This window comes from Atractosteus spatula, chromosome 22 (genome assembly GCF_055471065.1).
Source record: "Atractosteus spatula isolate fAtrSpa1 chromosome 22, fAtrSpa1.hap1, whole genome shotgun sequence".
NCBI lineage: Eukaryota > Metazoa > Chordata > Actinopteri > Semionotiformes > Lepisosteidae > Atractosteus > Atractosteus spatula.
The window spans coordinates 4,704,714-4,721,286 of record NC_142727.1 but is presented as its reverse complement, the minus strand read 5'-3'; the positions used below and the strand labels follow the sequence as shown (position 1 = coordinate 4,721,286).

At 49.3% G+C, this 16,573-nt stretch overlaps 1 protein-coding gene across 2 annotated transcripts in view; it reads left to right on the top strand.

Moving 5' to 3' along the window:
* Positions 1-3,266: 3,266 nt before the first annotated feature.
* ppp2r1ba (protein phosphatase 2, regulatory subunit A, beta a) overlaps positions 3,267-16,573 on the top strand; it is a 28,015-nt gene continuing 14,708 nt past the window's right edge. Inside the window, exons 1-9 of one of the 2 annotated variants that reach the window (XM_088940020.1) lie at positions 3,267-3,336; positions 3,451-3,628; positions 5,616-5,706; positions 7,775-7,875; positions 8,274-8,506; positions 9,362-9,509; positions 10,468-10,623; positions 12,921-13,035; positions 14,288-14,358. In XM_088940020.1, the coding sequence (XP_088796146.1) occupies positions 3,551-3,628; positions 5,616-5,706; positions 7,775-7,875; positions 8,274-8,506; positions 9,362-9,509; positions 10,468-10,623; positions 12,921-13,035; positions 14,288-14,358 (993 nt within the window). In that variant the 5' untranslated portion in view covers positions 3,267-3,336; positions 3,451-3,550. Of the gene's footprint in view, positions 3,342-3,450; positions 3,629-5,615; positions 5,707-7,774; positions 7,876-8,273; positions 8,507-9,361; positions 9,510-10,467; positions 10,624-12,920; positions 13,036-14,287; positions 14,359-16,573 lie in introns of both variants that reach the window. The other variant, XM_088940021.1, reaches the window with a different exon arrangement.

Sequence of the window (16,573 nt, the reverse complement as noted above, 5' to 3'; positions counted from 1 at the left end):
CGCCTTTAAAGGTGGCTTCTCAAAGTGCTTTACAGGATGACAACAGCAATAAATAAGAAGAATACACAAGATAAAACACAATTACAATATAGAGAGGAGACCGTGGATGGTGGTAGTAAGAGAAGCAGAGGGGTGAAGAATGGAACCAGTTCAGTAAAGGCTCTTCTGAAGAAGAGGGTTTTGAGTCTGGATTTGAAGGAGTTTAGAGAAGGTGACTCTCTGATATCCTTGGGGAGAGAGTTCCAGAGCTTGGGGGCATAACAGGAGAAGGCCCTGTCACCCATACAATGTAGACGGGCTTGGGGGACAGTAAGGAGACCAGAATTTGAAGAGCGGAGGTTGCGAAGTGGGGAGTAGGGCGATAATAGTTCAGACAGGTACTGAGGTGCCAAGCCATGCAGAGCCTTATAGGTGAGCATGAGGATTTTAAAGTCTACACGGAATTTGACCGGAAGCCAGTGCAAGGACTCCAGGACAGGAGTGATCATTTGCCCTAGACCTGGTCAGGATTCTGTATGTTGCGCTCGTTATTCTGTATGCTAATTGTCGCCTTTGATTTGCGCTGGACGCCGGGCCCGGTAACGCGGCCGCACGGCTGCTCTGCCCGGCTGAGTGTCCGGGAAGGGGACCGGTCCGCGTCTCCTTTTGGGAGGAGTGAGCCGCCGCCGCACCGGAAAGATCCCGCACGCCGGGAGCCGGGATCGACGTCCGCTGGTGTGAGGAGGCCTGGGTGATCCTCTCCGGGCTCCTGCTTCTCCTGCTCGGGAGCCGGGACAGGAAGCTGCTGCTGCACAGCGTTCCCAGATGCCGGCGTGAGGAATGCCTGTGAGGTAAGGAAAATCTGGCTGCCCTATGGTTCCTCCCTGACTCCCAGCGGGGTGCAGGGTTTTAACACCAGTCGTTCACACACAGCCCTGCACCCCCCCCCCCCTCCTCCTCCTCCTCCTCGCACAGGACCGAGAACCTCTGTGGCCCCCTGGGAAGGCAGGGATTGGACAGCTGCCACACCTGCAGCTGCCTGGAGCACAGAGGCAGAGGAGGGAGGCCCTGGCTTTTACTACTGCCGAGAGCCGGCGTGGAGGGAAAGAGCAGGCCAATCCGGATTAAAGAGCCGTCCCAGCGGGAGAGGAATATCGGCCATCATACACAGGGGCCACGAGCTCCACCATTACTATCAGCTGACCGCCGCCCTGAGTCTCATCGGCCTCTCTCCCCTCCACCCGTCAGCACGCGGGCAGGATCTCATGCGAGCAGCGGATGTCAGGGGCCGATTCCCTTTCACTTTCCTAATTGGCTCGTCTCCTAAGCTGTTATGCATGCCCTCTCTCCCATCCTCCTGACTCTATCACGAAGAAGGCTCAGCAGCGCCTTTATTTCTTGAGGTGCCTCAAGCGATACATGTGCTGGTGAGCTTCTACCGCTGCACCATCGAGAGCGTCCTCACCAACGGGATCGCTGTGTGGTACGGCAACACCTCTTCTCGAGAGAGGAAGGCACTGCAGAGAATGGTCAATGTGGCCCAGAAGATCATCGGCTGCGGTCTCACCGAGATTAAACAGCTCTATGAGGACCGCTGCCGTGGTCGAATTCTGGCCATCACAGAGGACAGTCACCACCCCGGGCATGAGCTCTTCACCCCACTGCCCTCAGGCAAGAGATACAAGAGCATACGGACACTGACCACCAGATTCCTCAGTAGCTTCTACCCACAAGCAGTGAGATTGGCAAACACATTTAGCCATGCCCCTCGGACCACACCTACACCATCACCATCTACCTCATTATGATTTCTTATTTATTTATTGCACATCTCCAGTCATTGTTTACACGTCTGTATTGTTTACATTCAAACTGTCTACTTGTTTACTTGTACATGGTCTACTGTTTGTTTGTATATTGTCTTGATACACTGTCTGCACTTTTTTTTTGTTTTTTACACTTGTTTTACAATCGAGAGACTTTCTGTCAGTAAGAATTCCATTGTACCAGCACCGGTTACATATGGCAATAAAGTTCAAGTTCAAGTTCATCCTCCGCTCCCCAGCTCACAGGGCAGCTGGCCAGGCCGGCCCAGGTCTTCCAAGGAAGTGTGCCGGGGAAAGAAATGTGTGTCACCCGCTGCCTAGGAGCCCCGTCCCGAGAGCGCGAGTCCTGGGACCCATGCGCCACAGACACACTTCCCTCCCTCCATCCTGGCCGTTTGCTCCGGAGCTGGATTTGCAGGAACAAAGTGGCAACACAAACTGCTGCCGCCTGTGACAGGGTCACCCGGGACAGAATGTGGGAAAGGAGAACAAGAAGCATGTGTGTCAGCCGCCTCCTGAAGGAACTCAACGGACAGGCTTCATTCGCCTGGCTGGGCTGCCTGTTCCACGCTCCCACCACCCTTTGCGTAAAGTGTTGCCTCGTGTCCTGATTGGAAGCCGGTTCACTTCCAGCTGGTTCTTTGGAGAAGCCAGAGTGAGTGGCTTCAGCCTCTTGGCCCGGCAGCTTGTTTCACACTCCCACAACTCTCTGGGTAAAGAACTGCCTTCCATTCTTTATGAATAAACGCACTTCTGCACTGTTTCCAGCAGTTTTCTGCCATTTCGTGTTTCATCCTTTGTTTTGAAGAAATCCTGTGTTGAATCTGAGAGGGGCTTTGGGGATTTTGAGTAGTTGCTCAGGTTTCCTCACAGTCTTCTCTGTTCAAGACTAAAAACATTCAATCCAGAAGCTTCATTCAAATAGTTTGTTAAAATAATAATAATAATAATAATGAAAAGCACCAATCAAATTGTATTACAAAATACACTCAAATTTAGAGTACAAAATTAATTCTCTTAATATAGGTGGATGCTGCACACTGGTGGTGGTGGAGGGGATCCCCATTACCTGTAAAGCGCTTTGAGTGGAGTGCCCAGAAAAGCGCTATTAAGTGTAAGCAATTATTATTATTATAGATCACCTTGGTGTTATACGTATTATTAATATACATTTTAAACAGACATCGCAAATAATTTATATATTTACAATAAAATGAAAAACGCAACGCAAGCATCACACTTAAAAATCTCCGAAATTTAAGATTGATGCTTTGAGAATCGTAAAACAACACAGAGCCTGACAGTCAGCAAAATCGATACACATAAAAAAAAACAAAAACATCTGCCGTCTGCGCCATACAGACCACACTGCGCATGCGCTTGCTCTGCCCTTAACAAAAATGTTTCCATTTGGCGTCACACTAATCTCGCAGCACGCATGTGCAATAGTCCGTTCATTTCACTCAACTTTATTGATGTCTTATAGACAGACTGCGACGAGTAGTCACCGATAGTTTTAACGGTGCACCAGGTGAGGTAAATTATACATGTTAACAGTAAAGGTCCCAACAACTTAATTTTGACATACAACTCTGGTTTTATGTGCCTTTGATCGATTAAAAAAAATAACTATCTTTTTTTTTAGATAAAAGCTGGTGACCGCCCACCAGCCCCTGGTGGTCATTGTCTTCTCGCAGGAAACCCCGTGCGCGCCGCAAGCCGGAAGCAGCAAACCCGAATCCAAAATGGCAGGAGCCGACGGAGACGACTCTCTCTATCCCATCGCCGTGCTCATTGACGAGCTCCGGAATGAAGACGTTCAGGTAAGCGCCTAAACATGGGCTCTCGGGGAGGTGGGAGTGTGGGGCTGGCGGCCCTCAGGCGCGGCGTTGCGGAATTCAGCGACCCGGAGCGATGAAACGGAGGAGTGACGTCTGGGGCCTGTTCCAGAAATCCCAGCCGGCGAGCCGCGGTGCTGGTGAGAGAGCCGGAGAGATTCATTTCAGGGACACGGTTCTCGGTTTTCCCGTTTGTATCCAAGCAGGGTCTGTCGGAGCGGCCTTTTTTTAAAAAAAAAATCAATAAATGTGGAGCGGTTTTATTTTTTTCTCGCCAAGAGCTGTCGCTGTGCTTGGGGTACACTACAGTAGCCGGAGGGGGAGGGCGGGGACCGGGAAATTCTCTCCGAGCCCGAGTCGGAGGAGCGGTTCCGATTCTGGACTTGGGCTCCGAGGAGGATACGTGCTCGTCCCCCCCCGGGCTTGGTAACGGGGCGGGAGGCGGGGAGGCGGGCCGCGGAGTTGTCATGGGGAGCGCGGAGCCGGTGCCGCGAGTTGCCCGTCATGGTCGGGTGTATCCACTGGCCTGGAATCGCGGACGAGCTACGAGTTGGACGAGGGCACACGGGGGAGCAGGAAAAACGGCTATACAGCTCTGTATATATGTATATGTTTTCATTTTTCTGGTCTCTGTGGTGCACACGGTCGTTTTTCTCCCTCTTCTTCGGTTAGGCTTCGTTGTTGTTGTGGTTCCCTGCTCAGTGAACCTCAGTGCCAGGCGGTGCTCGGTGCTCTCGCTGGCGCGGGTTAAAACTCCCCCCTGGCCTGGGACTGTCGAAACCGGCCGGCCCTCGGGGGGGAGATACAGATTTGTGATTTCATGTGTGAAGATTGAAGGGTCTAATGTTCAGAGCGTGACCAAGCCCTGAACGAGCTGGTATTATTTATATTTCACTTATTAATATGAGGTCCCGTCCCCCATTTCCTGTTGTTTCACAGTATTCACCTGTAATGTCCATTCACATCGCAGAAACCAGTATCAAGCCGATTTTAGGGGAGTTTATTAATGAGGTCTCTTTCTAGATTTCACTCTTTTAATAAAGGCCTTTGACCTCCCTGGCTTTCACAGTAGAAGTGCTGTTCATTCTGGACAAACTCCCGCGCACCACCAGGCGGTCTAGCCAGGGGTTCCTCTGTGGTGGCTTGCGAATGCAGGAGTGGTGCAGTGCTCTCCAGTCGTGGCTGCAGGGACCCCGGTTTTTTTGCAGATGGTTCTGGAAGACTGGTGGGTGTACATGATGGCTCATCTGTTGCCATGGCAACCCTTACGCTCACTGCTAAATATAGGCCCTGTATGAGCTCAGTGGGGCTGCCAGCAGCACTCTGTCTGATTCAGTCCTGTAAACAAATTGGCAGAGTGTGGAGACGGAGATCAGAACTTCTTGGGGGCTTGCTGGTTAGAAACGGTGGCGGTTTGTACTTTCGTGAAGTTGAAGAAGCAGATTCGCATTTTCTGGCGAGCCCACCCACCTGTCCGCACTGTCAGATGACTCTGGGGGACAGGGCTTTGTGCTGTTCTGTGTGAGCGGTCTGCTAGCAGGTCATGTGAAGGAGACGTTCGGCTCTCCTTTCCCCATTTCTGAAGCCCATGAGCTGATTCCCGAGATCAGCTCATGGGCTCATGCTTATCCTTTAGTGCCCGTCACAGTGATGGAAGCTCAACATCGCAGCCTGCTGTGCCTGCGCAGCTCACCCGGTGCCTCATTTCGCTGAGCTGTAGCAGGTTTCATGTCCTAACAGTCTGGGTCAGCAGAACCCCATCTTCAGAAAGGTTACAAATGAGAGGAGCCATTCAGCCCACTCAGCCTGTTCGATAATGAGCAGGTTATTGATCTGACGATGTCTTGAAAGAAGCAGCGGTTTTCGAGCGGTATGGCTGGGTAGCTTGTTGCTTTGCGGCCTGTGTCCGAGCACTCAAGGCTTCTCTCTCTCTCTCACCTGCCTCCCTGATCTCTTCCCTTCTCTTTGGCAGCTGCGTCTGAACAGCATCAAGAAGCTGTCCACCATCGCTCTGGCGCTGGGAGTGGAGAGGACGCGCACTGAGCTGCTGCCCTTCCTCACAGGTACATACCCCACTGCCACCCCAGGAACCAGTGAAACACGTTTTACTGAAAGCGAGGTTGATTTCAGTGGTGTGGCACCAAAACCATCAGGCTTCATGTTCCCCAGCTGCTGTCCTGGGCTGATTATAACAGTCCAGCAGTGTGAACAGGGCAGCACTCGTTTTCGTTTTTAAACTACAGTAGTGTGAAAAAGTAAGGACACCCCATGAAAGGTTTGTCCTTTTTTTACATTTTTGGACAAAAGGATATACGTTTGATCGTCATTCCAACGATACTGATAGACAAAGGTGATCTAATAAAAAAAAATAACATTGAAAAATCACATTTTGCATCGTTTGTACTATTTAAATCAACATAAATGCAGTTTCCTTGTGTGGAAAAAGTTAGTACACCCCTACCTTTATCATTGCATCAAATGCCTAAAACTTAAATCTGGTGCACCAAAACGGGTGCAAATAATTAGAACGTCACTAGAGAGTAATGTGGAGGGCACTGCCTTATATAAACATCAGAAACCCGTGGTCTGGTTTGGTCTTAGCAATTGAGGTGTGTGGCTACATCATGCCAAGATCAAAGAGCTCTCTGAGGCCCTCAGAAGAAAGACTGTTGATGCCCATGAGTCTGGTAAGGGTTTTAAAGCCATTCCCAAGCAATTTGTAGTCAATCACTCCACTGTCCAAAAGATCTTCTACAAATGGAGAAAATGTTAAACCACTGGAAATCTAGGCCTGGTCGTCCCACCAAGTTCAGCCCAAGAGCTGACCGAAAGATGCTGCAGGAAGTCTCCAAGAACCCCAGGATAACCTCAAGGGATTGACGGGCAAGTCTGGCCTCAGCCAATGTCAAAGTGCATGAGTCCACCATCCGAAAGAGACTGCACAACTTTGCCCCACGTGTGAGGTCAGGAAGGAAGAAGCCTCTGCTCTCAAAAATGAATATAGATGCACGACTGAAGGTTGCTAGACAACGCCTAGGTGAAGATCAGGACAAGTGAAACAATGTGCTCTAGAAGGATGAGAAAAAAAGGTAGAGCTTTTTGGCCACAATGCCAGACGTCATGTTTGGCGACAACCAAAAACTGCCTTTGACCAAAAGAACCTCATACCAACTGTAAAGCATGATGGTGGAAGCATTATGGTTTGGGGCTTCTCTCCTCAGGGCCTGGCCAGATTGCCATCATGGAGTCAACCATGAATTCCACATTGTACCAGAGAGTACTTGAGGAGAATGTGAGGCCATCTGTCAAAACGTTGAAGCTGCACCATAAGTGGACCTTGCAATGAGAAAATGACCCAAGACACTCGAGCAGTTCCACACAAGAATGGCTCCAAATGAAGAAATGGAGGGTTATGGCCAAGTCAAAGCCTAGATCTAAACCCCATAGAAATGCTGTGGGGGGACTTGAAGCAGGCAGTACATGCAAGAAAGCCCTCAAACATCACACAGTTGGAGGAGTGGGCAAAAATTTCTCCAAGTCGATGTAGGAGACTGATGGATAATAACAGGGAACGCTTACAAGAAGTGATTTCTGCCAAAGGGGGCAACACCAGCTATTGAAGCTTTGGGGTGTACTTATTTTTTCCACAGCAGACAATTGCATTTCTTACCTTTTTTTGATTGCAAATTTTCTTTGTTAAATTAGATCACCTTTATCTTATCAATATTGTTGAAATGAAGATCAAATATCCATACGTGCAAATATGTGGAAAAACGCACACCTTTTCATGGGGTGTTCTTTTTCAAAGCACTGTACATGTGGGATGTCTTTCGTACTCTCCGTGATTTGATTTGGAAGAGCCGTTTCTCGTGCGAGAACAGAGGGGGTTTGTTGCTGATGCAGATGGTTTGGCTTAGTGCCAGGATGAATGCTGCCTTAATGAGTTGGAACACAGTGGAATGTGACACAGGGAGCGACTAAGTTTTGATGTCTTTACGTGTAGTTATCTTGCTGTAAAGCAGGGAGTCATGGGTAGAAAGAGATGGGATATGTTTTGATTCCTGTAAAGAGATGCTTGTTTTGGGCTCTAGAAGGGTGTAGTACAGAAATTCATTCTCTTTCTCTCCACAGACACTATTTATGATGAGGATGAAGTTCTCTTGGCCCTTGCAGAGCAGCTGGGCAACTTCACCATGCTGGTGGGAGGCCCAGAGTATGTCCACTGCCTGCTGGTAAGATCGAACGCTGAAGCTGCTTGGGAATTCAGCTCCTGTCAGTCCTGCTGTCTGTTCTTCCTGGTAGTCTCTTCCACCTGGGAAACAAGACCTTTTCCTCCTCTTCCTCCTTCACCCACCCCCCCACCCCCCGAAGGCACTCTTGTTTTGCTCATCCTTGTTACTCCTCTCTTTCCCTTTTTGTGTATCTCTCCCTTTCGTCTCTTTCTCTTCACTCTCCTGAATGTCTCTCCTTTCATCACCTTGTCCTTTTCATTTGTCTCCTCTTTCCTTGAACTCCTCTCCCATGTCTCTGCCTCCCAGTTTCTCAATGTCTCCCTCGCACTGTCTCTAAAAGCCTTGATCTCCCTTGTTCCTCTCTCAACGTCTCTCCCTCTCGTCCGCCTGTCCCCCAGCCGCCCCTGGAGAGCCTGGCCACAGTGGAGGAGACGGTGGTGCGCGACAAGGCGGTGGAGTCCCTGCGGAAGATCTCCCATGAGCACTCCCCTGTCGACCTGGAGGTGCACTTCGAGCCCCTGGTGAAGCGGCTGGCCAGTGGAGACTGGTTCACCTCCCGCACCTCCGCCTGTGGCCTTTTCAGTGTCTGCTACCCCCGTGTCTCCAGCACCGTCAAGGCCGAGATCCGCCAGTGAGTGGCCCTGTACACCCCCGTGCCTGCAGAACAGGCTGAGCCTGAGCTCCACTCCCCAGCCCTTTCTCAGTGCAGTAGATGCACTGGGGCCTGTAGGCTTAGCATCTGCATAGCAGGAGCTTGGATCCACCAAAGCTGAGGTTCTGGCAGTAGGGACACTGTAGCAGAATTGACGGTGGGCTACTTCCTCTCTTGACCCTCTGTTCCTTCCAGGTTAAGGTGAAAAGCGTGTTTCACTGTGGGCTGAAACTGCTGTTCTCCAGCCATTGCAGCAAAGAAATTAGCAGGCCTTTGTAGTGCTGTCTACGATTTCATCTGCAGGGAGAGAAATGCTCTCATTTTCACAGCATGGTGCCCTTGCAGCAGCTTTCAAGTACAATTTGTCTAATGGCACAGTTGGTTTTTTCTGTGGGTTTTCCTTTCAGCAAAATGAAATCAGAAATGACACACACGAGAGGAAAAAAGATGTGAAAGACCCTCCAGAGCGCTTAGCAGTGCTTGCAGGAGTGTGGCCAGCAGTTTGGAGGCAGTCTGCAGTGTGTCGGGTAGATCAGGGAGCAGGACTGAGCTGCTGCCAGAACCAGCTGTCGGAAATCCAAGTACCCAGTGCAGATGAAAACTAACATCGCTTAGCATCACTGCCTATATCTTTCCTTAATTACATAACGATTTATAGAATGGCTTCATTCGCTCAAACTGTTAATTACGCTCATGATTTGTTGGTCATGTGAGCGTGCACACGTGTGTTGCCGTCATTCCTACTGCACGGCGCGTTTTAACACTGTCAAGTTAGCCCGTCTCCCGCCTGTGTGAGTGGCCACGGCCTTCAGTCTTCTGTGTCTGTGTCCCCAGACACTTCCGGACCCTGTGCTCCGATGACACGCCCATGGTGCGCCGAGCTGCGGCCTCTAAACTGGGCGAATTCGCCAAGGTGCTGGAGCTGGAGTACGTCAAGAGTGACATCATCTCCCTTTTCACCGCGCTGGCGTCTGACGAGCAGGTACAGCGCGGTGCCGCCCCCTTCAACAAGCATATCGAGATCAAACTCTGCACTAGACACCCATGAGCCCCTGTTCTCCCCCCCCCCCCGCCCGTCCCCTCCTGAGCCCTGCACCTCTGACATCTGATCAGCTCTCATTAACATCCTTTCTCCAACAGGAACATTTCTCTCGCCTTTTAAAGCTTTAAAGTTACGTTCTCTTTTATAACCTTTAATAATAAATTTTAAAGTGCCTTTAAAGGTGGCTTCTCAAAGCGCAGTTTACAGAATGACAACACGTGACATACATGCTTCACTGTTGCCAGTTGTGAAGTGTGTGACTGAATAAAAGAGCTGCAGCAGATGCAAGGCCTTGTACCCCTATTGCTCTGCAGATTGATCCATGACAGGTTTTACCAGCTCCAGAAAAGACGTCTTAGTCAGCAAGATTTACTGGATTTTCTAAACTGGAGTATTTCTACAAAACGAATACTCCCCAAAGTTCCCCCAGCAAATAATATTGCATATTGTTGTATGTCTTCAGTGGAAGTCCACCCTTTTATTTCTAGACCTTCCTCTCTTCGCAGTGGAATTACCATTCTCACGGCTTTCGCATAGAAAGTCTGTGCCCGCGGCCCCACTGCACAGCAGGTCAGGTGGAGGAGCGAGAAAATGCTTCAGCAGTAGAATTAGGGGAGAACTTGGGTGGGGCCTGACTGATCATACTCAAGCTAGGGCACTGAGGTTAGCACCCCTGCTCTTACAAATGGTGTGCCGGGGATCTTGAATGACTTCTTAGTTAGGAGTCTTCCCGGTGGTGATAACTATAGTGCCGATAAGGTTTTTTTTTTTATAATGTTCTTATTGCAAAACTGCATCAAAGGTAGCTCTTGTAAGATCCTAAGGCTGCACCCATCAGCTGCGTTGGGAGGGGTGGGCCTGTGCTCAGTGGGCTGAGGTGCCCTGTGCTGCCCTGCAGGACTCGGTGCGGCTCCTGGCGGTGGAGGCCTGCGTGAGCATCGCCCAGCTGCTGCCGCAGGAGGACCTGGAGGCCCTGGTGATGCCCACCCTGCGCCAGGCGGCCGAGGACAAGTCCTGGCGGGTGCGCTACATGGTGGCGGACAAGTTCTCCGAGGTGAGCGAGACCCCGCTGCTGGCTGCTCCCCTCGCCGACGTTCACCTCGGACCCATGTTCCCCGTTGGTTTGAAGTGGGGGTGGGGGGGGCACGTCAAAGTTCAAAATCTCTCCCTCCTTTCCGTAACCCAGTCTGCAACTCCCGATTTCCGGTTTAAACTTTCCCAGTCCTTCAAGGATTTGTGAAGATAAAACATTGGAATTCTGTAAGTCTTCTTGACACATTATGTGCTACGTTTGATAGAAAGGCATGGTGTTGATTTTTATCCATCCTACCAGGGGAGCATTCAATTTAACAAAAAAAAACTTAGTCATTTCGGTGTGCTAGTCATTATCCTTCTCTGCTCTAGTGCCTCCTAGTCTGGCGGTTTCTTTCCCGTGAGGAATGTAGTTGAAAGGAATCTCAAAGATTCCCTGAGGAAGGACAGAGCCGTGTGCAGACAGTCGGGCCTAGAAGTGAAATTGCTGTAGCTGCAAACAAGCAGTTGCGATCCCTGGAGTTGCTCGCCAGGCTGGTTTCATTAAATGGGGCTTAAAAGTCTTTGTCCTCCCCGTGTGGGTCTGGCTCTTAAGCCCCCGCTTGCCTCCAGGTATGAGCCAGCAGAGCCGCAGTGACAGCGCAGCCCCTGTGCGGGATTACTGTGCTACAGGCACCTTCTGAGGAGCGCGCGGCTCGAGAGGGGTCTCGGGCTCTTCTCCAAGCTGTGCCTGATCGCAGGTCCCCTCAGTGTGGAGACTTGCCCAAATCCGGCCTTGTGCCCCCCAGTCTGGGGTGTTGACGGGGGCAGTTGTGTAACACGATCTCGGTAAGAAACAGGCCTTGAGCTCTGGCAGCAGCACCCGATGTGCAGTGGTGGCCAGGCGGGGTGTTGATTGCTGGCGTGCAGCGAGGCCAGCCGCTGCCTGGGGACACACCCGTTGCTTTGAAAAACGCCAAGCATTTGCCATGTTTTTATCACAGATGTGGGTTTTAGCGTTATTTTTCTATTTGCTACTGGTCTCTACTGCTCTGGCGACAAAAAATTAAGTCTGCAAGGCTGTGCTGGTAATAACCAAATACAAACAGACCAAATAATAGTACAGTAGTGAGGTGGTGCTGTTTGGTCTGTTTGTATTCTGAAAGCATCTAAAAATCTGGTTCCCTGATTCACCTGCATTAATGATTTTAAAATGCAGAGCATGCATTTCTCTAGTCCAGATTTCGCAGAGGTGATGTCAAATAGTTCCCGCAGTAGGTAGTACTTAGTGGATACTGGAACATCTAACAGAGAAAGTCGGTAGTGATTTTATTTGACATTGGAATGAATATTCTTTTAGAATCAATAGCATTGTTAAGTGCACTTAATGCTTGCACTAAAGTCACCTCGGTGAAAACCAGTAGTCACGATTACTTGTCCTGCCAATTAAGTGACTTTGGGTATTGCAGGCTGCTAACGCACATCACTTATGTGTGGGGGGAAAAACACTATAAAATCATGTCAAAATATTGAATTGCGTTCAGCTGTCCTTGGATCCTGTCTTTTTGTTGTGTCTCCTCTCATTTTCCATTCTGGCTGCGAACGGCCCCGGATTAATAGAATTAGTAACCTTGGAGACCATGAACACCTGTACAGAACACGGATAACCTCCCAGCAATCGCTGGCTTGCCTGCAGAAATCCTTGGTAGTGAGGCTGTGATCAGTTTTGTGATGCAGGTACACCTACAAGTGCATTTTACAGAGGCAGTGTGGCCTCGCCTCCAGGAGTGTGAGGTCTGCTTCTGAAACTTCGCACATTAACAAACCCACTACGTAATTCTAATCACTTTTTAAAAATGCTTATTTGTTCAAGTAAAGCTTTCATGTACAGTTTATTTTCATTCAAAAAGTACAAATAGGCCTGTTTAACCTCGCACATATACTACTGTCTTGCTTCTTTTTGGGTTTCTCTATGCATAACATAAAATCACTTTATTAGCCCTGCACAATTTCTTGCATTAGGAATTTGTCTTTTTGCAGACCCCAGCTTGCTGTCCATGAGACACACAGACAGGGAGAGAGAAGCCTGGGGTCATAGCGCAGGGTCAGCCATTGTACAGCGCCCCTGGAGCAGCTGGGGTTAAGGGCCCAATGGAGTAGGATTTCTCTGCCCGCTGCGGGATTTGAACCGGCAACCTTCCAGCCATAGGCGCAGCTCGTTAGCCAGAGTCACTGCTCTGCCCATGAAGTTGCAGTCCCGTTCAGAGATGGTAATGTACGGGTGTTGCACTGTGGGCAAGTGAGATTTTCAGTTTTCCCCTGTTCGCTCTCCTCTTCCAGCTCCAGAAGGCAGTGGGTCCAGAGATTACCAAGAACGACCTGGTACCAGCCTTCCAGAGCCTCCTGAAGGACTGCGAGGCTGAGGTCAGGGCTGCGGCAGCCAACAAGGTCAAAGGTCAGTGCCGGGACAGGCTGCGATTGTGCTGGAGTTGGCCTCCGATTCATTCTGCCCTTACCGCAGTGACGCACAAAGAGCTTTCTTTCCTTTTAATGCTTTCCAGATGATTAGAGAAAAAAATAACTTGCTAAAGCATTAAATCAGGAGTGTAACAGACACCAGGAGTGGAGGCTACAGATGGGAATTAATTGCACATATATTCAGGATCAGAAGCTAGTAGCCTATTTTTCTGTAAGCTGGAGATGTGCAGAGTTACTTCCCAAGCCTTTGTGTTGAGACCATGTCCTCGGAAGTCCCCAGAAAACGGATCATTGAAAGACTAACAGCAACCAAATGAGCATTAAAGTCTTGACAGGCTGTTTGAGACCAAGATCTTGTTTTCTTGAGCTCATTTATTCAATTCCTGTTGGGAGCAGTTCAGCCTTTTGTTGTGATCCTGAGAGATTGCTCTGTGCTTGATACATTAGATTGGATGTGGTTCTATTTTTTTAAAGTTGTTATCTGTTTGAAGTTTGTAAGTCAAATCACCCTGTTATGAGATACGCTTGGTATCAAAATGACATTCCCCTTTCCTTATCTGTCTTAATATTGTATTGAATTTGTATTGTTGTATTAAGATAGCAGTGACAGTACTGGCAGGTGTCGGGTAATAGATTTGCTTCTTTGTTTTAAAGTTAGCAATTATTTGAATATTATGATCCAGCACAAACAGTGACTTTTAGGAAATAAAGGAAGACAGTGGGTGATTTGCAGGAAAATGGTTTAAGCTCATTATAAACCCCATCACTAATCCCTGTCTGCGGCTTCTCCATTAACATTCAGATGGAATGGAAAAAGTAGGACAGACATGGTGATAGTGTTTAGGATTGCAGCACTAGGGCCCTGGGTTCAATTCCTGGGGTGCTAAACTGCATGAAGTTTGTATGTTCTTGTGGGTTTCCTCCCATAGTCCAAGGACATGCTGGTAGGTTAATTGGCTTCTTGGGGAAAACCGGCCCTGGTGTGTGTGTGTGTGTGTGTCTGCCCTGAGATGGACTGCTGTCCCATTCAGGGTGTATCCTGCTTTGATACTGTTGCTTGCTGGGATAGGCTCTGGCTCCCCCGTGACCCAGTGTTGAATAGTGAGGTTAGAAAATGGATGATTGGAAGAAGAGAGATGTAGATGGTAGGATGTTTGTGTAACGGTTTTGATCCCTGCTGCACAAACAACTCCACTCCTGACCAGCTGGTTTTCCCCCCCCCCTCTCAGAATTCTGTGAAAATTTGCCAGAGGACAGCAGGGAGACCATCATCATGAGCCACATCCTGCCCTGCGTCAAGGTAAGTGTCATGTCCACTCTGAGCTGTGTGCTCCAGAGGCACAGGAGTCGTATGGTGGCGCGTGTTCTCAGCGATCGCTTGTGTGCTGTTCTTTGTCTTGCCGTTTCTTCCTCTGTGGTATAGCTCTGACTTCTTCCACCAACGGGCAGTATTGAGATGAGAAAAATACATACATGTGTTTTCTGGATCTCTTGACTTTGTATAATTGTATAAGCTTTTTATTTCATGTCATAAAATGTACTATACTATACCAAGCTATACAATTGACCTACTCTTATAGGACACCACTGACATTACTTAATTTTAGACCTATATAGTATTTCTGACTTTGTGTATTGATGTTTTTCATTTGAAATTCACTAAAACATACGAAACACCCATGGTAAACAATTTGCTTGTCCTATACTTACTGTTATCATGAGGAAAGTCTGGAATTTTTCATTTTGCAGACAAAACTCCACTTGAGCATATTTTGTCTGTGTTAATGGAGTGTTTCCTGTAGACCCGAGGGGATTGTTCTGCAGAGATTCACAGACGACCGGATGATCGTCCAGGAGATCTCGGTTTCTGTACTGTGTGTTTAAGGCAGCGGAGGCAGAGGGGGGATTCAGCAGTCTCTGTGCCGATGGCTTGTCAGCATCTGAGCGTTTCGTATAAATGCTACACAGGAATGGAGATCATCCTGTAGCACCCACACACTCTCCTTTTCTCCTGCTGTCCTTCCTGCCGACAGTTTGGTCAAAACCCTTCTGGCTGCTGCTCGCAGAAGATTGTTGTTTCGAAACTCAAAACCTAGAGACCGCCTGTGCCGAACACGTGCGTGGAAACTGCACTTGCGTGCCTTCGGTGGCTTGACCTGCCCGTCGCCACTTGTTAAGCAGCGCCTCGGTGTGGACCGTGACCGGAGTGTGAAAATCGGACCGTAGGACCAGGCTTGTAGGGGCCAGCACACGGCTCGACCCGCTTGTACGTCTCGAGGATGTACAGGGCACAGGCCGATCACCTCCTAGGAAACTCCCAGGCAGTGCTAGAAGAAGTATTTGTCTCCTCGTTTTCCTGGCGTCCGGTCTCCTAGCTGACCTCTCGGCTTGATAAAACTGTTGTTCTTCTGGTGCACGGATTTGTCAGACTGGGCCTGGCTGTAGGCTTGTTTGGTCTGTTGATGCTGAATCTTCCTCCCAGTTGTATCAGCTGCTGATTGTAGTTTCTCAATTAGAAATTGAGTTCTGATAAAGCCACTCAGGGTAGCGGGGCAATGCCCTTGGCTTCTCGGGGCTGCAGGCCATAACTCAAGAACTACATGCTGACTGGACGGCTGCTGCTGTTCTGCATTCCCAACAGAGGGCGCTGTTGCACACTCATTCGCTCCCAGGTGGTGTTTCTTTCTCACCCTTGGGGAAGGGCAGAGTGATTTTCTTTCTCTATCCAATGGGCTTCCTTGCCGATATCAGCCACTCTGGTCTGGCACCACTTACCGCCCACTGCAGAGACCTTTTACAAGGGCAGGAGTTTAAACTCTTGCAGATGTTGTTCCTGCACAAAAACACTTGCTTTCGCTGAAGGACCTGATGTGCATTACTCCTAAGCTGACTCATAACTGGATATGTTCAGGCATTGCAGGCAAAAGAAAGCAAACATCAGAACTGGCCTTGACTTGGGCTTTTCTGAATTGTCATGCTGGTGTTTTTTTTATATTGTTGACAGTCTAAGTTCCCTCTCATCAAACATATTCTTGAAAGAGTAGCTGTTCTAACGTGCGCCATTTCCATTTTCACTAGTGTGCCGCCTGTGCAAGGAGTTGTGCACTAACAGATCCTGAACGCTGTGTTGAGGCTATAGTGTGCAGCAGCGTTCAGGGCCTCTGCGGTTGTCTTCCTGCTGCCCACGGATTGCTCCAGTAAAATGCCCAGCCTGGGAACAAATGTAAACTGCGTTGGATAAAAAGCCTTAACCGAATCGAATCTATTATTGCTGTATAAATGATCTGAAAATATTTTGGGGAGAATTCCATTGCGTAGGTCTGCCCATCTGGCACGTAGTGTGAAAGCGTGTTTTTTTTCTCCTGCGTGAGTGACGTGCGGGAACCCTGCTGTTTTCTCAGTGAGTCCTGGGGTCTGGCCGTGGGGGGGTTTCCTGGAAGCCCTCCTGCGTCACCGTTGGGGGTGGGTGGGTGTGTACTGTGGAGGTCTGGGAGGCTTGTTTGCTTACCTGTCAT